Below are 27,530 nucleotides of genomic sequence, written 5' to 3' on the forward strand. Positions count from 1 at the left end.
CCCAAACTAGTATAGCAAAGTCTTTGAGATCTAAACTATAACAGTCTACCATCCACTCAAGTTCCAGACTAACTGCTCCGACAGATCCAAAGCACCAGAGCAAAGGCTTTGAAAACTCAACTAACTTCAGACCATCACTCAAAGATGAGACAGAACTTATGGTCTGACTGCTTGCTAAAACAAAACAAATCAACATTCTGCAGAGGATTTTAATAGAACCCAGAGTCTTACGGTATTGTACTCAAAATGTCCAGGATATAATCCAAGACTGCTCAATATATTAAGAACCAGAAAAATGTGACCAATCTTCAAAGGGAAAAGATAATTGGCAGATGCCACTCTAAGGTGACTCAGATGTTAAAATTATCAAAGACTTGAAGGCAGCTATCATAACCATGCTCCCTGAGATAAGGTGAACATACTTTTGAAATGAATGGAAATATGTAAGTTCTCAGCAGAGACACTGGAACTAGAAAAAAGAACCAAATATAAATTTTAGAATTGAAAAAAATATCTGAAATAAAAAATTCACTGGATAGGCTCAGTAGCAGAATTGAGAAGGCAAAAAAGTCAATGAACTTGAAGACAGACCAATAGAAATTATACAATCTGAAAATCAGAGGGGGAAAAAAGATTGAAAAAGAAATAAACAGCACATATATACAATGGAATATTACTCAGCCATAAAAAGAAACAAAACTGAGCTATTTGTAATGAGGTGGATAGACCTAGAGTCTGTCATACAGAGTGAAGTAAGTCAGAAAGAGAAAGACAAATACCGTATGCTAACACATATATACGGAATTAAAAAAAAAAATGTCATGAAGAACCTAGGGGTAAAACGGGAATAAAGACACAGACCTACTTGAGAATGGACTTGAGGATATGGGGAGGGGGAAGGGTAAGCTGTGACAAAGCGAAAGAGAGGCATGGACATATATACACTACCAAACGTAAGGTAGATAGATAGTGGGAAGCAGCCGCAGAGCACAGGGAGATCAGCTCGGTGCTTTGTGACCGCCTGGAGGGGTGGGATGGGGAGGGTGGGAGGGAGGGAGATGCATGAGGGAAGGGATGTGGGAACAGATGTATATGTATGACTGATTCACTTTGTTATAAAGCAGAAACTAATTTAAAAAATTAATAAATTAAAAAAAAAAAAAGAAATAAACAGAACCTCAGGAACCTGAGTAACAATATAAAAAGATTTTACATTTATGTCATTGGAGTCCCATAGGAGAGAAAGAGATTGGTGCAGAAAAAAATAACGCCCCCAAACTTCTCTATTTGGAAAAAGATATACATTTTACAGATTCAAAAAGCTCAATGAACTCCAGACAGGATAAACCTTATTCAGACAAATAATTACAATCCTGAAAATCAAAGAAAAATTCTTAAAAATGGGAAACTTCTTTGTGTTGAAAGGAAATGATACCAGAGGGAAACCTGGAACAGCAGGAATAAAGGAAGTGCAACAGCAATTATAAATATCTGGGTAAATATAATAGACTATTTTGCTCCTGTTAAGTTATTTAGAATATATATGACTGTTGAAAGAAAAAATTACTTCTCTATCAGGGTTTTCAATATATGTAGAGGTAATATATAGGACAAATATATATAACATAAGGGCAAGGGTAAAGAGATCTCTATGGTTTTTAGGTTTTTACATTTTAAGTAGCAAAAATATTAACTAAGTGGATTGTAATCACTATGTCAACCACTAAAAACATAATACAAAAGATACAGCCAAAAAAAAGAGATAAATTTAAAAATAAAATAGTAAAAAGTTCAAATAATTTTTTTTTTGAAGATAGGAAAGAGGAGACGAACAAAAAAGGGGGGAAACAGAAAAGGACAAAATGGAAGATTGAACTATATCAATAATTACATTAAATGTAAATGGTCTAAACATACTAGCTGAAAGACAGAGATTATGAGATTAGAGTTTTTTTTTAAAAGACAAAATTGAACTATATACTGTCTACAAAATACCCACATTAAATATAATGTCACAGATAGGTTAAAGGTAAAGGATGGAAAAAGATATACATGCAATTCATCAAAAGAAACCTGGAGTGGCTACACTGATTACAGACAAAGTAGACTTCAGAATAAAGATTATTACCAAGAATAAAGAAGGATATTATATACTGATAAAAGGGTCAATTTGCTAAGACTTAACAATCCTGTGTACATATCTAAAAACAGAGGTCAAAATACACAAAGCAATAACAGATAGAAATGAAAAGCAAAACAGACAAATCTACAAGCATACTTGGAAGCTTTGGAAATCCTCTCGCAGTAATTGACAGAACAAGTAAACAGATAATCAGCAAGGAGAAGAATCTGAACAGCACTAACAACCAACTTGATCTAATTGACATTTAAACAACAATCCACACAACAGCAGAATACACATTCTTTTAAAGTGCACTGGAACATTTATCAAGATCAACCATATTCTGGGCTATAAAGCTAACCTTAAAAATTTTAAAGAATTGAAATTACACAAAGTAGAAATCAATAAAGGAGAGATGTCTGGAAAATTCCCAAATACTTGAATATCTTAAAATATGATTCTAAATAACTCATAGATCAAAAAGGAAGCACCAAATGGAATTTTTAAAACTTTTAGAACAGGGCTTCCCTGGTGGCGCAGTGGTTGAGAGTCTGCCTGCCAATGCAGGGGACACGGGTTCGTTCCCCGGTCTGGGAGGATCCCATATGCCGCGGAGCGGCTGGATCCGCGTGCCATGGCTGCTGAGCCTGCGCATCCGGAGCCTGTGTTCCGCAACGGGAGAGGCCACAGCAGTGAGAAGCCCGCGTACCGCAAAAAAAAAAAAAAAAAAAAAAAAAAAAAACTTTTAGAACAAAAGAAAATAAAAACAAATAATAAAAATAAAATCTGTGGGATATAGCTAAAGCAGGCCTTAGAGAGAAGTTTGTAACATTAAATGCTTAGAGCAGAAAATAATAGAGGTCTGAAATCAGCAATTTAGGCTTCTACCATATGAAACTAGAAAAAAAAATACTAGCACATAATAAACCAAAATCAAACAGAAAAAGGAATTAATGAAAATAGCAGACATCAGTGAAATTGTCAACAAAGGAGAAAAAAATCAATGAAACTAAAAGCTGGTCTTTTGAAGAAATCAATAAAATTAATAAACTCCTATCCAGACTAACGAAGATGAAGAGAGAAGACACAAATGACCAACATCAAGACTGTAAGAGTGGGACCCATGAGCTACAACTACTGAGCCTGCGTGCCACAACTACCGAAGCCCGCGTGCCTAGAGCCCGTGCTCCGCAACACGAGAAGCCACCGCAATGAGAAGCCCACGCACCGCAATGAAGAGTAGCCCCCTACTCGCTGCAACTAGAGAAAGCCCATGTGCACCAACAAAGACCCAGTGCAGCCAAAAATAAATAAATAATTTTTTTTAAAAAAAGGCCATATTTTATTTTTTAAAAAAAGACTGTAAGAGTGGGAATCATGACAAGACCTACAGAAATTAAAAAGATAACAAGGAAATGCTACTAACAACTCTATATTCATAAATTTGACAACTTAATGAAATGGACCAATTCCTTCAAAGATACAAAACACAGTCAAGAAGAAACAGACTAGTTGAATAGTTCTGTCAGAGAAATTTAATTCATAGAAAACTCAAGGTCCAGATAGTTTCACTAGCAAATTCAACCAAACATTTGGGGAAGAAACAATACTACCCAATCTCTTGCAGAAAATAGAGAAGAGGGAATACTCCCCAACTCACTTATGAGGTCAGCAATAACCAGATACCAAAACCAGACAAAGGCATTACAAAAAGAATACTACAGACTAATATTCATTGTGAACACAGATGCAAAAAAATTAGAAAACTGAATCCATCAATGTATAAATGAGATAATATATCACAGTCAGTGGAGTTTATCCAGAGAATGCAAGGCCACAGATATATTTAACAATCAATGTAATCATTCACCACACTGACAGACTACAGAAGAAAACTACATGATCATTTAAATAGATGAAGAAAAAGCATTTGACAAAACTCAACCTCCATTCATTATAAAAACTGTTGGCAAACTATAAAATATAAGGAACTTCTTTAATGCAATAAAAAAAGGCATCTACAAAAATCTACAGTGAACATCATAGTTAATGGTGAAAGATTGATTTCTTTCTCCCAAAGATCAAGAACATGTTCAGGATGTCCACACTCAGCACTCTTATTAAACATTGTTTAGGAAGTCCTGTATATTAAGACAGGAATGAAAAAGGCATTAGACTGGAAAAGAAGAAATAAAACTATCCTTATTTGCAGATGACATCATTTTCTACATAGAAAATCCTACGGAATCTAATTTTTAAAAACCATTTTTTTTTTTTTTGGCCGTGCCACATGGCTTATGGGATCTTATTTCCCCAACCAGAGATCGAACCTGTGCCCCCTGCAGTGGAATTGTGGAGTCCCAACCACTAGACCGCCAGGGAATTCCCATTAAAAAAATCTTAAAATAAATCAGTTGTGTGGATTTAAGATCAACATATAGAAAATAACTATTTTTATACTCTACTAATGCATAATTGGAATCTGAAAATTTTAGAAAGTGTCACTTACAATAAATAGCACCCCAAAAAACTTAAGAATAAATCTAACAAAGCAGGATCTATATGCCCAAAACTACACAAGACTAGTGAGAGAAATCAAATGTGTGCATGAATTAAGGCTCAATATATTGTTAACAGTTTAGTGTTCCTCAAATTGCCACAGATTCAAGGAAATGAAAATCCCAGAAGGATTTTTTGTAGATACCAACAGCTGACTTGAACATTTGAATGGAAAAGGAAAGGAACTAGAATAGGCAAAACAATTTTGAAAAAGAACAAATTTGGAAGACTCACACTGCCTTATTTCATTCAAGATTTACTGTAAAGCTATAGCAATTAAGACAGTGTGGTACTGGTGAAAGCATAAACACATAGATCAATGTGACAGAACTGAGAGTCCAGAAATAGATTCACACAAATATGAATTCATATAATTAATTTTTGACAAAGGTGCAAAAAGCACCCAACGGTGAAAGAACTGTCTTTTCAACAAATGTGTTGGAAAAGCTAGACTTCTATGTGCAAAAAAATTAACTTCAACCCATATCACATATCTTATACCAAAAAAAAAATCAAAAGGGACCCTAGACTTAAATGGAAAATGCAAAACTAAAATTCCTAGAAGAAAACAGGAGAAAATTTTTGTGACTATGGGCTAGGCGAAGATTTCTTAGGATACAAAAAGCACAAACCATAAAAGGAAAAATGGATAAACTAGAACTTGCTGCAATTTAAAACTTCTGCCCTTCAGAAATATTTAAGGGCTGTGGGAATTTAGAGGATTGAGCACTAATCCTGCCAGGAGTAACTTCCACAAAGTGACTTTGAAGATGGTCTTCAAAGATAACTAAGTGTCTGCTGGGCTAAAAAATCAAGAGGAAGACCTAGGTAGAGAAAAACCTGCCCAAAAGGAGCACAGTTGTGACAGGGACTCACAGGTCCGAGGAACAATGAGAAATTCAGTTGTCACAGAAGAGGGGAAGTGGAAAGGGTGGAGCAAGAGTGAAACATGGAAAGGGAGAATTTTTACACATTATTTAAATTTTTTCCCATGGAGCAACAAGAAGCATTTCAAAGCAGAGAAGTAACAATTGGTTTTCCTTTTTTATAAAGTGTGATGACAATGTGGAGGATGGACTGGTGTAGAGACTGATGGGAAGGATTCTAATGAGAAGTCTGTTGCAATAGTCCAAGCAAGAGATGATGAGTTCTCACAGATGAGGAGGCAATGGGGATGGTAAAGGGAGAACTTCAAAGACCTATTAGTAAGGATCGGGTTGATGGTGGTGATTTTTAACTAAAAATGAGATAATAACTGTTGTCTGGAAGAAACTAGTTCTAGATTCATGTTTTATAACAGAGATTATAAAATGTTTGCTCTAGGAACATAGGAGGGAATATAACAGTAATAGCAAAGAACTCTGAATTGGGGGAATAGAGTGTAAAACCTTACTAGGATTAGCCACATCTATAATGTTTTGACTCTAACAATGATTTTCCATTATGCTAATTTCCTTGTATAACAAAATGAGAATTCTTTACAAATGTTTTAGCAGAAATTTATGCTGATAGAATATTTGGGATACCAGCTGTTTCATATTACTCTAGTAGTTAAAAAGGTAGTCTCAAATCTGGAAAGAAGCTGAAAAGTACATCACAAAACAAGGTTTTACTCATAAAGCACCACTCTATTCATACAAAAGAGATAGGCAGGGGCTTCCCTGGTGGTACAGTGGTTAAGAATCCACCTGCCAATGCAGGGAACACGGGTTCAAGTCCTGGTCTGGGAAGATCCCACATGCCATGGGGCGACTAAGCCCGCGCGCCACAACCACTGAGCCTGCGCTCTAGAGCCCGTGAGCCACAACTACTGAGGCCACGTGCCACAACTACTGAAGCCTGCACAGGTGTGCTCCGCAACAAAGACAAGCCACCGCAATGAGAAGCCCATGCACCGCAACAAAGGGTAGCCCATGCTCACCTCAACTAGAGAAAAGCCCACGTGCAGCAACAAAGACCCAACGCAGCCAAAAAATTAATTAATTAATTAATTTTTTTTAAAAAAAAGAGGTAGGCAGGAATACCGGTTCTAGAACCAGATAAACCTGAGTTTGGATTTCAGCTCTGCCATCTACTGACTGTATGGACCTGGAAAATTCATTTGGTCTGTTATATCGCCTGTATACTGGAGATAACAAAGCACATCTGACAGCACTGCTAAGAGTCCCTGGCACAGAGGTGGTAGCTATGGTATTGTTATAAGTACATTGTTCCTTAGCATGATGTTTTTTTTAAAGCTTTTTTTTCCCCAAATTTATTTATTTTATTTTTATTTATTTTTGGCTGTTGGGTCTTTGTTGCTGTGCACAGGCTTTCTCTAGTTGTGGCGACTGGGGGCTACTCTGCGTTGCAGGGCGCAGGCGTTTCATTGCGGTGGCTTCTCTTGTTGTGAAGCATGGGCTCTAGGCGCGCGGGTTTTAGTAGTTGTTGCTCACAGGCTCAGTAGTTGTGGCTCACGGGCTCTAGAGTGCAGGCTCAGTAGTTGTAGCACACGGGCCCAGTCACTCTGCGGCATGTGGGGTCCTCCCGGACCAGGGCTCGAACTCGTGTCTCCTGCATTGGCAGGCGGATTCCTAACCACTGCACCACCAAGGAAGCCCAGCATGCTCTTTAAAATAGTAACTTTTATACTACTTGTCAATCATTTACATAAGGCAGTGCTTCTCAAAACAGTTCCTCGAAATGTTCCCTTAACTACAGAGTGAAGTGAAACACACACCCAAGGATTTGGGCATATACTTTGGAACCAGCACAAAATTTTTAAAGTTTTAACTTAATTATATTAATCTGCATGCTGCACACAAAATAACCATATTTAATAGTAAAATGTTAATCTTTAGGTAAAATTAGCATACCAAGAAAATATGCCAGTTTATATAACAACATGGCCCTCAATACAATGCCTCATATCCATGAGCCACTTCAAGATGTCTCAGGTTAGAAAAGTCTGGATAGTGCATTATGTAAATTATGTTGCATGTGGTAGAAAGCTGAGAAAAACCAGAACTACTCAGCCTAAAACCCAGAACTTTCCTATAGGCAAGGAACATTTAAAAAAATAAGTCTCCAAGATACCTACCTATGCATTTTGTCCTGAAAAATGCAGACCTGCTTCAAGCTAAGAAAAAATAAAACTTGGTATAGAGCCAGAAAAATTAAAGTGGAAAGCCGTAATTATGACTCTAAATTTTAAAACTTTACCTGTTTTCTTCTTTTTATCAGAAGTGGCATCCGAAGTATTTAAGGTGGTAGAGGTGCTTTTATAAATATCACGACTGCATACTCCAAGATCATCTTCATCAGAAGAAAGTGAAGATAAATGTTCCGAGTTTTTAAGTTCGTTCTCAGCTTTTTCTGACGGACTGTTACCCCCAGTTTCAGACACTAAAGGTGTGGGTGTTGCAGATGCAGTCTTTGGAAGTGGTGGGGGACAAAATGTACGAACAGTCTGGGTTCCTGGTCGTCTAGTCCTGTTAGGCATTCGTACAGCAAGAGTGGAAAACTGCTGCTTGGGCCCAGATTTCAGAAAATCTAAGAAAGAGGCAATGAATCCGGTTTTGACTTCTGGCTGTTTTTCCTCTACTTCTTTGATCTTCTGTCTCATTTTTTCTTGATGCTGATAACCATCATGGCAGCTTTCCGAGGAAGGGGGAGTATACGGCAAATATATCTCTGTTCCCCTTGGATTCTGGCGTTTGCCTTGGGCAGGTCTTTTCAGCTGTTTTTGATTACTGTTGTCTTCCTCTTTAGTTTGCCCTTTCCCTTTAGTTTTCTTCTTCTGAAGGTTAAAATGCATTAAATCTTGGCTTTCCTCTTCAATCTTGACGCTGATTGGCTCCCCAGGTTGGGCCATGGCCAACAGTGCAAGTGTACTCCTAGTTGGGTTCATTGACACACCACTGTCATCACCCCCTAAAGTGAATTCACTCTCCGATGTAGCACTCTCTCCACTTATACTTCTACTACTAGAAACAAACTCTTGATTTCTGTTATTATTTAATGTACTATCAACAGGTACTTCGCTATCTTCTTCAGGTTCATGATTGGTAGCAGACTGTTTCTTGAATGCGCCAGAACTTTGCTCCTGGACTTCATGACCTGGCCCAACCACTGGTGAAGTTACTTTAGAAGCTTTATTTTGACCAGGTGTTTCAATGTGCTGTTGATCAAGAGTCATCTTTGACTGAAGAGTAGGTACTGGTGAAAGGTTTACAGTAACTTGATTTCCATTTAAGGAAATATCATTTATATTCGGTGGCTTTCCTACTGTAGCTGCTATGGAGTTAAAATCTGACGTCACATGCCCGACATCTAATGATTGCTGAAAATGAGATTTAGAATCACCATCTTCAACAGCAGGAATGGTTTCATTTGAAGTTGACTTGGAAAAATCAGAAGGTGTGACCCCACAAGCTGCTGCTGTAGCTGCTAAGATATCATCTACATTTGATAAAATATTTCTTTCATCACTGAGGAGCATTGCCTCTGGGAAACATATTGATCCAAGAGAAACAAAATGATTCTTTGAATCATGTTGATTTGTTTCACTAAAATGGCCCTTTGTTGTTAGATGTTGTTGTAATGGTTTTGAAGACTCAGAGAGGTCCATTTTCATAATTTCAGAATTTTGAGGATGGAGTTGCTGCTGAGAATGATCGCCATTGCTCTGAATAATATGACCATCCATTTGAAGGAAAGGATGTACTATTTGTTGAGGACTTTGAACACGCTGTACTTGTAGAGATGCCTTTACTTGTCCTAAACCGGCCTGTAGTATTGACTGCTGAAGAATTTGTAAATCACAGGCAGAATCTAAAAGGACCTGTGTATTAGGAAGAGATGCCTGATGGCCATGCCCTAAAGCATTATTTGGAATTTGAATCTGAGATGAGGCATTAATTATTTGATCATGCTGCTCCTGGACCTTGGCTTCATGTACCTTCTGTATAAGAGAATGCTGCTGGTTTAGGTCTTTAGTATTCAACCTTATTTGTGGAGTTCGCATTAAATTAGTTGTCTTCTTTATATCAAGGGTTGCTGCATTATTGACTTGGCCAACTTGTTGGTTAAGCTGTGCCACTGAACCAACTATGTTTTCTTCTTTTTTTGACTCTTGTAGAACAATCCCAACAACTTGATCTTCAAGATGGGAATTACTTCTGATTATGCTCTGGGAATATCTGTCATCTGTCTTTGACACCTTATAAGCTGATTCTGGAACATTAATTTCCCCATCAGATAGCCTTTGGGTTGATGACTCAAGAGATACTTGCGGCTGTAATACCTGTAACTCTTGCATTGGAAAATCATCCTCTTGCTTTGAAGATGTATACACGTTTGAGTCAAGTTTTCTTTCAGCGTAAGACTTTGGATCAGGGGAAGGTATGTTATTCTGTAATGTCTGACAATGAGTAGAGGACGCAAAAGATGATGACTGGACAACAGGCAAAAACTTTTGGGACTGGGGAGATGATGACCCTTGAGTTTGAGCATTTTGGGAAGAATGCATAGAAATATAATTCTGAGTTGGGCTAGAATCTGGCATATTCTGAGCCCGAGAGGCAGAAGAATAAGAAAGAGAAGGGGCTGTTAATGTTAGGGACTGCCCTGAAGCATAGCTTTCTGAAGGACTAACAACTGACAAAACTTGTGACTGAGATGAGTAACTAACCTGTGTCTGACTAACTGGTGATAAACCCTGAGAGTGACCAGATGAGTAACTCTGAGACTGGCTAACTGAAGATAGATCTCTTGTTTGAGCAGGGTAATTCTCATTTGTAACTGAAGATAATACCTCTTGCTGATCAGAAGAATAATTAAGTGTTGGATTTTCAGAAGTTATAGTCTGAGATGACCCAGAAAAAGTCAATGTTTTATATAAGGATGGCAACTTCTCAACTTTGCTGGACCTATAAACATGTGAATGAACAATAGATGGCACATTATGTGGCTGTACTAAACCATAATTTTGAGACTGACTAACTGATAAAAGGCTTGGTAGCTGCGCTGTAGAATAAATTTGTGCTTGGCCTGATATTACAGAACTCTGGTTATGTAAAGGTTTGGAATAGCTTAGTGTTTGCACAGGAGGAATTATACTTTGAGGTTTGGGGGACTTGGCTGATGTTAGTGGTTGTTTTGTAGAACAGCTTTTTACTTTTGTAGTAGGAGGATACCCTGATGATGGAATTGCAGATGAATAGGACTGAGCAAGTTCCACTGAGACCTGGGAGGTCTTCTGTTGCAATCCTCCATTGCTCACCTGAGTAGAATCTCCAATTGGGTTACAGGATAAAGATGACTGCCTGTTTGTTTCCTGAAAATTAACCACACTTGCATTTGATAAATAACTGTGTAAGGAATGCTGTGAACCAGTCAGTTGTGCCTGAATAGACTGGGTACCTGAAGGCCGCTGATGGTGTTTAATAACACTACATTCTCGAAGAAGAGCTCTTTCAATGGAAGCAGTAGAACTAGTAAAGAGAGTTGAACCGTAGGCTTGAGGAGTTTGCTGGGCTCCTCCAAGTGCTGAAGGCAACAAACTAAACTGAGGTTGTAAAAGATGGGGTGCAGACTCTTGAGCTGAGCGGTATGTTGAAGACTGAGGTGGTATGCTGTTACTTATCGCAGAACTGCCCAGGCGCTCAAATGCCAAAGCGGTTGGAACAGTTCCCTGGGAAGTCTTGATTTGCAGCAAAGGATCATGAGGATTTAAAATTCCATTTGATGTAGTGTTAAAAGTTGAATCCTGAAGCACCAAAGGTGAGGTGGTGGCAAAGTTTCTATTGCTGAAGGTGGTGGGATGCTGATAAGCAGAGAGGGCAGAGGGTGGAAGTGCTCCAGTGGTTGGCAAAGGTCCAGTAACAAACAGCTCAGTTGCTGCTGAGGAATGCATACCTATGAAAAGAAAACAAGTATGCTCATGCAGTTACAGCACAAACACTTATATCTGCTTTCATAATACAGACTTATAAAACTTATATAACCTTCAATCCATCAAAATCTCTTTAAAACTGAAGAGCCTGACAAATTAGTTCTGCACATAAATTTTCAAAAACACATTTCAAAATAGCTAGCTTTCATAAGGCAGGAACAAAATTACAAAGGTATCAGCAATTCATATGTATGATTGTTACATAAATATGAGATTATACATATATATAGTCAGATAAGGTCATTTGATAATTAAGAAAACAGTGAAAATGTACATAATCTCTAATGATTAATTTCCCGTGAAATCCCAATGCAAAATACCAATGGACAAACTAAAATGTTCATAACATTAAAACTGAAACTGAATTGCCTACATTTAACATAATAAATCTGAAAATAATAGTGAGATTAATAGTGCAAAGTTTCTTTTATCAAAATAAATGCATTTTTTAAATTCCTTGCATTTCAAGTTTTGACTTCCTATGAACAACTTCTCATAACAATAGATGCATGCTTATCAAAAAAAGCTGATCAGAAATTAATAAAGCACTGTCAAGAAGAGAGTATTAACATTTCAGGACAGCATTCTTGCCACATACAACAAAAGTAAAAACATGTTATATGCATGCAATCCGAAAGTTCCATTTCTAGAAATCTACCCTATGGAAATAAGTGGACACAAAGATTCAAACAAGATATTCATTATAGTTATTGTGAATAACAGGTAGAAACAACCTAAATATCCATCAACAGGAAGCTGGTAAAATAATTATGGCATATCCTAATAATACTGATGCTATAAACATCGCTTAGGTGGATATACAAAAAAAGTTTTGATGTACAAAGATATTAAAGAAGAGTAAATACCAAACTGTTAACTCTTCTCTAAAAAGGGGGACTGTAATTAGGAACTATCACTTTCCATTTTATACACCTTTTTATTGTTTACATTAAAAAATTTTTATCTTACATTGGAGCACCACTGATTAACAATGTTGTGTTAGTTTCAGGTGTACAACAAAATGATTCAGTTATATATATACATATAGCTATTCTTTTTCAAATTCTGTTCCTATTTAGGTTATTACAGAACATTGAGCAGCATTCCCTTTGCTGTACAGTAGGTCCTTGTTGGTTATCTATTTTAAATATAGCAGTGTGTACATGTCAATCCCAAACTCCAAGTCTATCCCTCCCCTCTACTCTTCCCCCCTGGTAACCGTAAGTTCATTCTCTAAGTCTGTTTACATATTTTTTAGTGAATTTCCATTAAAAAAAATTCTTTTTCATTTTGGAAAAATTGGGGAAAAAAGATTCTCTGGTCCTTTTCAAAAATATTCTTCTTTCAACTCTTTCCATTAAATGTCAAAAAAGTGGGAATTTCCTGGCGGTCCAGTGGTTAGGACTCGGCACTTTCACTGCTGGGGCCCAGGTTCAATCCCTGGTCAGGAAACTGAGATCCCACAAGCCTCGCAATGCAGAAAGAAAAAGGTTTACCGTTACAAGGACAGAAAATATCTAGCTACTCTTGAAGGAATAAATAGCGCTTAGAATTAATGTTTAAAATAATGTAATTATAGAAACTGAGATAGAAAGTCTAACTCAATACATGTAATGTAAAATTATTCCAGGAAGCAAAAAATAAAGCTATTGTGTAGTTTTATTTTTTTAATATTTATTTATTTGGCTGCACTGGGTCTTAGTTGCAGCACGCGGGATCTTCGTTGTAGCACATGGGATCTTTTGTTGTGGCGCATGGGCTTCTCTCTAGTTGTGGCATGTGGGCTCCAGAGCGTGCAGGCTCAGCAGTTGTGGCCCGTGGGCTCTCTAGATGCGGTGTGTGGGCTTAGTTACCCAAGCAGGGTTTGAACCTGCATCCCCTGCATTGGAAGGCGGATTCTTAACCACTGGACCACCAGGGAAGTCCCCTATTGTGTTTTTTAATATTGTTTTATTTCACAGTAAAATTTTGTTTCTTTGGAAGCAGAAAAATGTTTCTAAGACATACTGAGAAGCTCTATTGATGGAGTTTATATCAGAATGTAAAATATTATTTCCTACAGCTATTACTTAAAAATATATTCTTTAAAATGAAACCTTAAAAAAAACTAACCTTTCCATCATCCTGCAAAAAATAAAAATATATACAAACAATCTGGGGGGGGGAACAGCTGAAAAATGAAATAAGAAAAATAAAATAGAGAACTACATAATAGGACTTCCCTGATGGTGCAGTGGTTGAGAATCCGCCTGCCAGTGTAGGGGACATAGGTTCGAGCCCTGGTCTGGGGAAGATCCCACATGCTGCAGAGCAACTAAGCCTGTGTGCCGCAACTACTGAAGCCCACACACCTGGAGCCCGTGCTCCGCAACAAGAGAAGCCACCACAATGAGAAGCCCGCGCACCGCAACAAAGAGTAGCCCCGCTCACCCCAACTAGAGAAAAAGCCCGTGCACAGCAACGAAGACCCAACGCAGCCAAAAATAAAAATTAATAAATAAAATTTAAAAAGAAAAGTACATAATATATCAACTTGGAATGGCTTTTATTAAAGATTGACTTACTCTGTTCAGTTAAGGATAACTTTACATAACTCTAATGATGAAATCAGTTCCAAGATTTTTTTTTTTACTATACCACACCTATCCAGCCCAAAGTCACTAAAAGAAATGAAATTTAATCTTTCACCAACCGCCCCCCACAAAAGATAAATATGTGAAGCGATAGCTGTGTTAATTAACCAGATGTGGGGATTCTTTCACAATGTAAATGTATATCAAATCACCACAATGTACACCTTAACTATCTTACAGTTTTATATGTCAATTACACCTCTATAAAGGTGAAATAGGAAAAAAAATTTAACGTTTCCTCCTCTCAAGTAAACAAGTAACTACTTAAATTGCTAGATAAAAACTTTATATCTAGGATTTATCTTTAACAATTACCTACCTTCTTCAACTTGCTAGTTTTCATCAGAGTGCTAAAACCGAATTTCTGCTAGTAACAATTTCTTGAATTTTGTCCACCTTAAGATAGTGAAAAATTCCAGGTTTTAAAGTTCACTGGAAAATCAATAATTAACATCACTCTCAGCCACACTACTATAATGACAAGACTATGAAAAGTGAAATTTTATCCATATTTTTAAAGGACTTAAAAATTCTGAAAACAAAGAATCACCTGTCTGCCAGGATGGGGCCCTGAATTGTGGTAAAAGAGTAGTTCCTGAAGAAGCAGCCTGAGCAGTTCGGGATTCAACAGCAGAGAGAAAATTCATCACTGAAGATTCTTTAGTGTTAGTGCTGGCATTGTTCACACTAGTATCAAATATTCCAGAAAGACCTACATTTGAAGATAAAATGTATCCCAAAGTAAAAATATATGTTAATATAAAATGATACTCCGGATCCTATTTTAAAAAGGAATCTCTGACGTTTGAGGCCAGAAGTTCTACAACCCTAAACTGTTTTATTATGAATAGCAACAAATATTAATTTGCTCAAGCATAATTATAATTTAAAATCTACAGAGATGCATGAAAAAAAGATCTCCCTACTAATTAGTTATACAGATATTCCCTATCAGTAAAAGACAAAGCTTTTAATCTCATTTTCATTTTAACATTTCCCATGAGACTGTTATGTTCTGTATACTTTCATAACCCAACATGTGAAAATTGATTTTTCTGCTTATTCACTAAATGTACCCAGATTTGTGGTATATTTCATAAGAGAATTTTTACCGGTTGGCTGAGGTGTGGCAGCATATCCAGGAAGCTGATGAGAGGCTGCAAAAGTCTGTCTCTGAAGGAGATCTGTTTCAGAGTGAGAAGGATGTCCTTCTTCATAGCTTAAACTAGAGGATGATAAAAATAAATGACAAAACACACAGAGCTCAAACCAGATGATCAAAAAATTTCTAGGAGAGCAATTATCAAAAGTAGCATAAGTCTTTGACTAAATTCCTGACCTACAGATCAAGAGATCAAACCCAGTCTGACAATACTGTCAAAATGCGGGGGAACATACTGAAGATACACTGGGAAGAAAAATAATACAGAGTATTTTTCTTAGTTCAACTTTACCTACAACAAAATCCTTTTATTGGAAGAGGTAACATGGTACATTGGGAAGAACAATATCCTGGAAAATAGGAGAGCTGAATTCACTGTCCAAGTGCTATTACTGGCTTACCATGTGATTTCAATAAGTGACTCTATTACTGTTGGACTTATTTCCTCACCTGTATGAATAAGGGACCCAGACAGGATAATCTCTAAAGTCCCTCTAATTCTAACAGTCTCTGGAATATAGTAGACAGTTCAAATGAATTGAAAATTAACACTATTTCCCAATAACTCTCCTAGAAAATTTCAAGCTTATACATCTTGAGAGTAATTCAGAACAAGATATTTTTCTCCCCTTGATTTTTATTCTGAATATTTTAAACCCCCAAAAAACTGAAACAGTACAATGAATAACCTGTATACCCATCACTTAAGTTTCAACAACTGTTAACATTTTGTTATATTTGTTTTATATTTATACAGACATATATACTCCTTTCTTTTAATCTACTTGAAAATAACTTGTGGACATCATGAAACTGTATCCTTAAATAATTCAGTTGCATCTCCTAGGAATAGGACATTCAGCTGTATAACCAAGTATCATTATTAGACTTGAAGAAATTCAACACTGTCATTATAACATGTAATACAGAGGTCACATTCCAATTTTCCTCAATTGTTGTCAAAATGTTTGATATTTTAAAGCTCTCTGTAGGATGCAATCAAAATTCAACAATTACATTTGGTTATGTCTCTTTACATTTAGAACAGTGCCTCCATTCTGCCTCTAATGCCAAACCCCTTTTGCCTTGACTCCATGGACATGGACTTTTTATTTTGAGGAATCCAAGTCAGTTGAATGTAAGCTATCCCAAATTCTGGATTTGTCTGATTGCTACTTCATGAGAAGTACATAATGATGCTTCGTAATTCTTACTGCACTCATGAAGACACACATAATGTCAGTCTGTCTCACTGGTGATGCTAAACTTGAAGTGGTTAAGGTACTGTCAGATCTCTCAATGTAGTTATTTCTTCTCTTTGAAATAAGTATGCAATTGTGAGGTGTTACTTAAGACAGTGTCAGTATCTTGTCCCAACAGCTAATGGTTTCAGACACCCTGCATTCATGATCTTCATTTCAATTATTGCACTGAAACAGTAGTGTTCTAATTACACTACCTTCCATATTTAAAAGTTAGCATCCTTCTATAAAATAAAAATTAGCTTTTTTCCCCTTCTCTCTCTTATCCATATACATACTTAAATATAATATATAAAATATACACTAATATGTTTTTTAATGTATATACGTTATGCTTAAAAAATATCATTGTAGACTCTTCATATTTAATTTATAGTGTCCCTTCAATCTTGTTTCCTTTTGACATATCCTCCTTGGTGCTCAGACACATTCTTACCTCCTAGCACAAGATGCTTCAGGTTCACCTTGGTTTTTTAACCCTGTACCACACCTGAAATCAACCATTTCTACTAGGAGTTTTTTAGTGGGCAATGACATTTTGAAACCAAGATCTGGGTGTCAGGTGTATTCAATGCCTGAGGTGTCACTGCTTCTAGGCCCTTTAAGTGGACAAAGCTAGGAAATACATGTCTTTTTAAAAACATGAGTTCATAATGACAACTCTAACTCAAATCCAATGTAGTCCTCACCTTCCTCCATTTCACATGTATTTCCCTTTTCCTACAGTCAGAATCCCAGTTCACAACTATTGATACAACAACATATTTACTCATTAGCTCTATCCGAAATACTGTAACACAACCTCTTTCAAAAACAAAACCACCAAGTAAAGTTAAGTATTTCTTCACAGTACTTTCTGTCTCAAGATCATGTCCCATTAAGTATATATATACAGTTAGAATACTGATTCGAAAGTTAAGTAAATGATTGTTTTAGTTTGAAGATTCAATTTTAGGATTAATTTTAAATCTATTTTAAACTTTATAAATCAACTTATTAAGGTGTAAGTTACATACAGTAAAGTGCACCCATTTTAAGTGTACAGTTCAATGTGTACACATTTTTCGATCAATGCACACACCAGTATAACCATAATCCCAACCAACTTGCAGAACATTTCCATCACAACAGAAGGCTTCTCATGCCCCTTTGCAGTCAATATCTTTTTCATCTCACCCCTGGCCCCAGACAACCACTGAGAAACCTAATGTTATGAAAATTTAGGCTTGTTTGTCCTAGAATTTCATATAAATGGAATCATACAGTCTGTATTCTTTTGTGTCTGGCTTTTTTTCATTTCAGCATAATGTTTCTGAGATACATCCATGTTGTTGCATACATAAGTAGGTCATTCCTTTTCATTGAATTCTATGAATTTATCACAATTATGTTTATCCATTCACTTACTGATGAACATTTGGATTGTTTCTAGTTAGAAGCTACTATGAATAAATGTACTACGAACATTTTGTATACGAGTCTTTTGTGGACATATACTTTCATTTCTCTAAGTTAAATATCTAGGAATGGAATTACTGGGTGATAAGGTAGGTGCAGGTACCATTTTACATTAGCATCAGTAATTATCAACATTCCATTTTTGCTTTACATCCTTGTCACCACATGATCTTTTCAGTCTTCTTAATTTTAGCTATTCTAGGTAGGTTAAGTGGTATCCCACTGTGGTTTAATTTGCATTTCCCTAGTAACAAATGATGAGGAGCATCTTCTTATATGCTTATAAACTATTCTTGTAACTTCTCTTGTTAAGTTTGTTCAAAGATTTTGCCCTTTAAAAAAAATGGGTTGTTAGCCATCTTACTGGGTTGTAAAAAGTTTTTAAAATACAGTCTGGGACTTCCCTGGTGGGGCACTGGTTAAGAATCCTCCTGCTAATGCAGGGGACACGGGTTCAATCCCTGGTCCGGGAAGATCCCACATGCCGCGGAGCAACTAAGGCGATGCGCCACGACTACTAAGCCTGTGCTCTAGAGCCCGCGAGCCACAACTACTGAGCCCGTGCGCCACAACTACTGAAGCCTGCGCACCTAGAGCCTGTGCTCTGCAGCAAGAGAAGCCACGACAATGAGAGGCCCGCACACCACAACGAAGAGTAGCCCCCGCTCGCCGCAACTAAAGCCCGTGCACAGCAATGAAGACCCAATGCAGCCAAAAAAATAAATAAATAAAAATTTTAAATAATAAAATGTTTTTAAATACATACATACATACATACATACATACAGTCTGGATCCACTTTTTTTTTGGTCAGATAGATGTATTGTGAATGTTTTCTTCCAGGCCGAAGTTCTAACCAATTAATTTAATTGTGGTAAGAGCACTTAACATGAGATCCACCCACTTAAAGTATACAATACAGTATTGTTAACTATGTGCACCATGTTGTACCACAGATCTGTTCATGAACGATGAAGAGCTTACTCATCTTGCATTAACCAAAGCTTTGTATCTGTTGAACAAATAGATATGCCTGTCCTCCTCTGACAGGCTCCCATTCATAAACTGCGCGGCCAGGTTGCCCACCAGCCCTGGCCGGATGCCGCACTCCATCCTGTCTGCTACTTGGATGAGCTGCCTGGAGATGTCCCAGATGACTTCCGCTTGACTCTCAGAATCTCCCACAGTGGCGCAAGGCAGGTGGGAAAAGACCAATGCCCTCAAGGCGTGGAGCGTGCCCACTTCCAGTAATTCATTATCTTTTATTGTGGAGTAGCACTCCATTATATAGATGTACCAAAGGTTGATGGTTGTTTTAAATCCGTTCATCAGTCGAAGGACCTTTGGGTTCTTTCCTGTTTTGGCAATTATGAATAAAGCTGCTATAAACACATGCCTAAAGTTTAGTCTGAACATAAGTTTTCATTTCACTTGAGTAAATAACTTAGGAGGGGGATGGCTGAGTTATATGGTAATATGTTAACTTTAGAGAAACTGCTTGTTTTCCAAAGTGGCTATACCTCTTTGCATTCCCACCAATAATGTACGTCTGGTCTAGTTACTCTGCATCCTCACTGGCACCAAGTATTTTAAGTTTGTAAGTTGTTTCTTTTCCTTTTCTTTTAAAAAATTTGAGCTATTCTAATTGGTGTGCAGTGGTATCTCACTGTGGTTTTAATTAGCATTTCCTTAATAACTAACAATGTTGAGCATCATTTGTTTATCTACCAGGCAGAAATCTTCTTTGGTAAAGTATCCACTCAAATCTTTTGCCCATATTTTATTGGGTTGTTTGTTTTCTTATTAATGAGTTTTAGGAGTTGTCTATATACTCTGGAACCAAATCCTTGGACAGATACATATTTTGTAAACCTTTTCTCCCAATCTGTGGCTTTCATTCTCCTAACAATGTATTTAGAAGAGCAAAATCATTTTTTTATTTTATGAATTGTACTTTTGATGTTGTAGCTAAGAAATCTTTGCCTAATCCAACATCTCAGAGATTTCTTCTGTTTTCTTCTAGAAGTTTTATAGTATTAATATTTCCACTTAGGTCTATGATTCATTTGGAACTCATTTTTTGTACATGGTGTGATGTAAGGCTTGGGATTCATTTTTTTTTTAATTTGGATATGCAATTATCCCAGTACAACTTATCAAAAAGATTATTCTTTATCTACTGAATCTTTACCTATTGAACCTATCTGAACCTATGTCCAAAAAAGTCAACTAGCCATATATTTGTGGTTCTGTTCTTAACTACTGTGTTACATTGATCAATGTCTGTTCTTAGGCCAATAACACACAGTTTGATAAATGATTCAGGTTGTACAAATTTTCTAATTTTGTTCTTTTTCAAAATTATTTTGTCTATGCCAGGTATTCCCATACAAATTTTAGAGTCAGCCGGTCAATTCCTACAAAAACACTGCAATGACTCTATACATCAACTGGGGCAAACTACCATCTTAAGAGTATTGAGTCTTCTAATCCATGAGTATATCTATTTATTTGGGTCTTTAATTCCTGTCAGCAATCTTTTGTAGTGTTTAGTGTATGATTCTTACAAGTATAAATCCCTAGATATCTCATTTTTCTTTTGTTCTAAATTTTTTTAAATGATAGCTTTATTGATATATAATTCACATACCATAAAGGTCACCCTTCTAAAGTGTACAAATCAGAGCTCTTTTAGAATACTCAGGGTTGTGCAACCATCACCATAATCTAATTTTAGAACACTTCACTGCCTCATAAATAAACCTGTACCCATTAGCATCACACCCCATATATCCTCCTCTACCCAGTCCCTGGCAATCACTAATTTTTCTCTCTACGGATTTGCCCACTCGTAACATTTCATATAAATGGAATCATATTATATTATATGCAGGCTTTTGTGACTGGCTTCTTTCACTTAGCATAATGTTTTCAAGGGTCATCCATGTTACAAACATGGATGTATCAGTACTTCATTTCACGGCTGAATAACATTCCATTGTATAGATATACCACATTTGTTTAGCCATTCATCACCTGATGGACATTGGGTTGTTTCCACTTTTTGGCTATTATGAATTATGCTGTGATGAACATGCACATACAAGTTTTTGTGTGGATGTATATTTTTAATTCTCTTGGGTATATACCTAGGAGTGGAATTGCCGGGTCTTATGATAACTCCATGTTTCACATTTTGGGGAATGGCCAACCAAACTGGCTATACCATTTTACATTCCCAGCAACAACGTTTAATGGGCTACAATTTCTCAACATCTTTGCCAATACTTGTTATTGCCTGTGTCTTTTCTTTTATTATAATACCCATCCTAGTAGGTGTGAAGTGGTATCTCATTGTGGTTTTGACTTTCATTTACCTAATGATGTTGAGCATCTTTGCATTTTCTTCCTGACCAAACAGAAAGAGAGAGGGGGAAAAACCTTACACTTATGGGGATATGTCAAAGGGACAAAGAGGCAAATTGAAAGAGCTCCCAATGACCAAAACTGGAACATTTTGAGCAAAAAAATTTAGTAGTATATATCTGTGAGTCCACACTGATAAAATTAAATGATTAATAAATAAATGGAGGAGGAAACACAAATCTCCCTTGAAGAATTCTAAATAATTTACGTAGCAACTCTACATTGAAGGAGGTGGACCATAACTCCCCACTCCTTAATGGGCTGCACATAGCAACTTTCTTCCAAAGAGGATAGTATTGAAAGGAGGAAAAAAACAAAAAAAAAAGAATAACTTTACGGTGCAGAAACCTGACAAACACTACCTCAGCCAGGTGGTAAAAATCAACATCAACAGTGATAAATCACACTGATAAGATATACCCTTAATATGATGTAATGAAAGTAACACTTTACCTCTATGATCTCCCTTTGGAGAACCCATAACTCCAGTCTGATTATGAGAAAGAAAACATCAGGCAAATTCCAAGAGAAGGGCATTCTACAAAATACTTGACCAGCACTGCTCAAAAATATAAAGGTCATCAGAAACAAGAAAAGTCTGAGAAATTGTGATGGCAAAGAGGAATCTACTGAGACAAGATAAACAAAGGAAAGGGGTATCCCTGGAGAGACCAAAAAAAGACATTAAGTAAAAACTAAGGAAATTTGAATAAACTACGGATTTCAGTTGACTACAATGTATCAGTTAATTACTAGTAACAAATGTACCATAAGAATATAAGAAGTTAGTAATAGGGGAAAGTGGGTGAGGGTGTATATGGGAACCCTGTACTATGTGTAAATCTAAAACAGCTCTCAGGGAATTCCCTGGTAGTCCAGTGGTTAAGACTCCATGCTTTCGCTGCTGAGGGCTGGGGTTCAATCCCTGGCTGGAGAACTAAGATCCCACAAGCCATGTGGCATGGCCAAAAAAAACCACAAAACCCCACAAAACCCCACAAAAAACAAAAGAGGCTCTCAAAAATACAATCTACGCTAAGAAAAATTTGTAAGCCATGTCAAATCTTGAAACCTCTTTAAGAGTAAGAATAATGATCAAGATAAACTGTAAATATCAGGAGGTTCTAGGGGTGGTTTTTTGTCTGGTCTTCCTTCTTAGAAATCCATGCTAACTTCACTTCTTTAACCGGCAAGGAATAATTATAACCTCCTAATTGGTCTCTCTGCCTCTGCCCTAACCCCTCCCACCCCCTATGCTCAGCCTGAGTCACTCCCTTAAAAAATGAAGTCATATGATGGTTCAATTTTTAGTGTTTTGAGGAATCTCCATACTGTTTTCCATAGTAGCTGCACCAATTTACACTCCCACCAACAGGGTACAAGGGCTTCCTTTCCTCCATACCCTCTTCAACACTTGTTATTTGTTGTCTTTTTGATAATGGCCATTCTGACAGGTGTGAGGTGATATCTTATTGTGCTTTTGATTTGCATTTCATTGATGAGTGTTACTGAACATCTTTTCCTGTGTCTGTTGGCCATTTGTATGTCTTCTTTGGAAAAATGTGTATTCAGGTCCTCTGTCCATTTTAAGAAAACCGGTTGATTTTTTAAAAAACATTGAGCTATATGAGTTCTTTGTATATTTTGCATTTTAACCCCTTATCAATAGAATTAAAATTAAAAATTAAATTTAAAAAATTGAACTACCATACTAACTGGCAATTCCACTTCTGGGTATTTTTCTGAAAATTCAAAACACTAATTTGAAAAGATCTATGCACCCGCCCCCCATGTTCACTGCAGCATTATCTACAATAGCCAAGATATGGAAGCAACCTGAATGTCCATTGACAGATGAAGATAAAGATGTGGGGGTGTGTGTATATATTACACATATAATGTGCGTATCACACACAAATATATAAATAAAATGGAATATTACTCAGCCATAAAAAATATGAAATCTTGCCATTTGAGGCAACATGGATGGACCTAGAGGGTACTATGCTAAGTGAAATAAGTCAGAGAGACAAATATGCGGAATCTAAAAGACCAAATAAATGAACAAACATAACAAAACAAAAACAGACTCATAGATACAGAGAATAAACAGGTGGTAGGTGGGGGGGATGAGCACAATAGGTAAGGGAGATTAAGAAGTACAGACTCCCAGTTACAAAATAAATGAGTCATAGGGATGAAATGTACAGCATGAGGAATATAGTCAATAATGTTGTAATAATTTTGTATGGTGACAGATGGTAACTATTTCATAATGTACAGAAATACTGAATCACTATGTTGTGCACCTGGAACTAACATAGTGTTGTAAAGTCAATTATGTTTTTTTTTTTTTTTTAAAAAGTAAAGCCAAATCATGAAACTCTTCTGCTCAAATCCTTCCAATGGCTTCCCATCTCACCCTATTAAAAGCCAAAGTTCTTACAATAATCCTCAATGTACTAAGTGACTTAACTGCTGCCCCCTTAAACCTCCAATTTTATCTATTTTCCACTCCAGCCACACAGGTCTCCTGGCTCTTTCCTCAAACATACTAAGTTGGTTCACCTCATTTCCCCTCAGGTCTCTGCTCAAACTTCATCTCACTGAAGACTTCCCTGACCACCTGATACAAAATAACATCCTTCCTCTATCCTCTCTACACATTGCCTAACCCTCTTTTCTTGCTTTATTTTTCTCCATAGCAGTAATAAACATTCAACATTATTTACTAGTTTGCCTATTAGCCACTGAAATGAAAACTCCATTAGGACAGGGTCTTTGCTTTCGTCACTGCTATAACCCAAACACCCAAAATATTGGGTTGGCCAAAAAGTTCCTTCGGTTTTTTAGCTTAAAAAAGAGGCACATTTTCCATTTTCACCAAGAACTTTATTGAACAATGTATTCACTGTTTTGTTCCACTACTTTCTGCCATTTTTCAGGCAACTTCATTAATTCCATCTTCTCAAAACTTTTTATATTTTTGAGCAAGAACTGTTCCAAGTGCCTTTTACAGTCTTCCAGAAAATTGAAATTTTTTCCATTAAGAGAATTTTGTAAAGACCGAAATAAATGGAAATGCAAAGGTGCAATGTCTGGTGAATATGTCTGATGAATCAGAACTTCCCAGCCAAGCTGTAACAGTTTTTGCCTGGTCATCAAAGAAACGTGCAGTCTTGTGTTATCTTCATGGAAGATTATGCGTTTTCTGTTGACTAATCCTGGACGTTTTTCCGAGAGTGTTGCTTTCAGTTGGTCAACTGGAAGAAGTATTTGTTGGAATTAATCGTTTTGTTTTCTGGAAGGAGCTCATAACAGAGGACTTCCTTCCAATCCCCCCATGTACACAACATCACCTTCTTTGAATGAAGACCAGCCTTTGGTGTGGATGTTGGTGGTGTATTTCGCTTGCCCCACGATCTCCTTCGTTCCACTTTATTGTACAGTATCCACTTTTCATTGCCCATCACAATTTGTTTTAAAAACAGAATGTTTTCGTTACATTTAAGTAGAGAATCGCATGTGGAAATACGGTCAAGAAGGTTACTTTCACTTAACTTGTGTGGAACCCAAACATCAAAGCAATTAACGTAACCAAGCTGGTGCAAATGATTTTCAATGCTTGATTTGGATATTTTGAGTATGTCGGCTACCTCCCACATGGTATAACATTGATTGTTCTCAATTAATGTCCCGATTTGATGGCTATCAACTTCAACTGGTCTACCCGACCGTGAAGCATTGTCCAGCGAGAAATCTCCAGCATGAAACATCACAAACCACTTTTGACACATTCAATCAGTCACAGCACCTTCTCCATAGACTGCACAAATCTTTTTTTGCATTTCAGTTGCGTTTTTACCTTTCTTGAAATAATAAAGCATAATATGCCGAAAATGTTGCCTTTTTTCTTCCATATTCAATATTAAAATGGCTACACAAAAATTTACCAATTTTGATAAGTTTTTTTTTTAATGCACGCTGACATGACAGCTGTCACAATACAATCGAACAAAATTATTTCGAATGAAGTTGAAGACAACTAAGCGCTACTAGAGCCGTCTTACGGAAAACACCAAACGAACTTTTTGGGCAACCCAATAGTATCTGGCACATTGTAGATACTCATAAATAATTACAGTCTATGTTCAGTTTCAGAAGAGAAATCACCTTTAAGTTACAGCTCAATCACCTCTCAAGCAAATATGTACTGAGTACCTAACCTGATTGCCAGACATCCTGATAAGAACTGGGAAATAAAAAAATGGAGGATCAAGCTAGTAGGTCAGCCCTTTCTAGAAAACTGAATACCTGGAGACTTCTATCAATTTTAGGCATTGTACGAGAGTTTTCAATATAAAGTAGAGATCTAACTGGGCCACTATTCAATGGATTTAATTATTGAAGCCCAAATTAAGAACGTTCTACACCATACGTCATAGAGGGAGCAATACAGATAAATACCCTCTCAATAACTATATATAAAAAAATTGGATTGGGCTTCCCTGGTGGCACAGTGGTTGAGAGTCCGCCTGCTGATGCAGGGGACACAGGTTCGTGCCCGGGTCCAGGAAGATCCCACATGCCGCAGAGCGGCTAGGCCCGTGAGCCATGGCTGCCGAGCCTGCGCGTCCAGAGCCTGTGCTCCGAAACGGGAGAGGCCACAACAGTGAGAGGCCCGCGTACCACAAAAAATAATAATAAAAATAAATAAATAAATTGGATTTTTTTAAAAAAACAACTTATATATAAAGCACAATGGGATAAAGATTATACGTGATATAAAAATTAGCTGTGAGTGAAACAGCAGTTCAATGAACTTTTAAAAACCAATTAAAATGCCATGCTTCCCGCCTTTTCGAGGGTGGCGGCGAGCGCAGATGGAGCACCATGAAGGCCTTGGGCACACTTCGAGAGTACAAAGTGGTGGGGCGCTGCCCGCCAAACGGCCCACACCACCCCTCTGTCGCATGCAAATCTTTGCACCTAATCATGCTGCCAAGTCCCGCTTCTGGTACTTTGTGTCTCAGCTGAAGAAGATGAAGAAGTCTTCAGGGGAAACTGTCTACTGTGGACAGGTGTTCAAGAAATCTCCCAAGGCTGAAGAACTTCCGCATCTGGCTGCACTGTGACTCCCGCAGAGGCCCCCACAACATGTACCGGCAGTACCGGGACCTAACCGCAGCCGGCACCATCACCCAGTGCTACCGAGACATGGGCACCCAGCACCTTGCCCGGGCCCAGTAGATCCAGATCATGGAGGTAGAGGAGATCGCAGCCAGCAAGTGCCGCTGAGCAGCAGCCGAGCAGTTCCACGACTCCAAGATCAAGTTCCCACTGCCCCACCAGGTCCTCTGTTACCAGCACAAGCCACACTTCATCACCAAGAGGCCCAACACCTTCTTTTAAATGCAGACCCTCCCCATCCCCAGGTCTGCCCACATAAAACTCATTGGGAAAACCAGAAGAAAAAAAAAAAAATTCCATGCTTCCCTCAAAAAATTAACCATAGTCACCATAGGCCCTAGCAGTCCCATTTCTAGGTATATATACTCAAGGGAACTGGAAATACATATATGTTCACACAAAAACTCGTACATAAATGTTCACAGCAGCATTATTCATGACAGTCAAAAGGCAGAAACAATCCAAATGTCCAACAATAAATGGATAAGTAAAATGTGATACAGCCATACAATGGAATATTACTCAGCCATAAAAAGAAACGAAATACTAATACATGCTACAACATGGATGAACCTTGAAAACACTATGCTAAGTGAAAGAAGCCAAATACAAAAGTCCACATATAGTATGATCCCATTTCTATGAAATGTACTAAATGATCAAATCCCTGGAGACACAAAGTAGATACTGTGGTTGCCAGGGTTTAGGGAAAGGGGAGAATAGGAAAAGACTGCTTATGAGCATGTGTTTCCTTCAGAGGTGATGGAAAATGTTCTAGAACTAG

At 37.3% G+C, this 27,530-nt stretch overlaps 1 protein-coding gene and 1 pseudogene across 4 annotated transcripts in view; one reads left to right on the top strand and one right to left on the bottom strand.

Annotated features, from left to right (window-relative positions):
- Nucleotides 1-27,530, bottom strand: part of QSER1 (glutamine and serine rich 1) — a 78,609-nt gene that overhangs the window by 30,149 nt on the left and 20,930 nt on the right. Inside the window, exons 2-4 of one of the 3 annotated variants that reach the window (XM_082627297.1) lie at nucleotides 15,361-15,473; nucleotides 14,799-14,960; nucleotides 7,883-11,578 (exon numbers count right to left, since the gene is read on the bottom strand). In XM_082627297.1, coding sequence (XP_082483423.1) covers nucleotides 7,883-11,578; nucleotides 14,799-14,960; nucleotides 15,361-15,473 — 3,971 coding nt within the window. Of the gene's footprint in view, nucleotides 1-7,882; nucleotides 11,579-14,567; nucleotides 14,640-14,798; nucleotides 14,961-15,360; nucleotides 15,474-27,530 lie in introns of those variants that run through there. The other 2 variants (XM_082627298.1, XM_082627299.1) reach the window with 2 other exon arrangements.
- On the top strand, nucleotides 26,450-27,452 carry LOC309807544 (large ribosomal subunit protein eL20-like; annotated as a pseudogene). Its single transcript has one exon. The product of its transcript is annotated as a large ribosomal subunit protein eL20-like (transcript).

The sequence above is a fragment of the Mesoplodon mirus genome (assembly GCF_964341445.2).
Source record: "Mesoplodon mirus genome assembly, chromosome: 7".
Lineage (NCBI taxonomy): Eukaryota > Metazoa > Chordata > Mammalia > Artiodactyla > Ziphiidae > Mesoplodon > Mesoplodon mirus.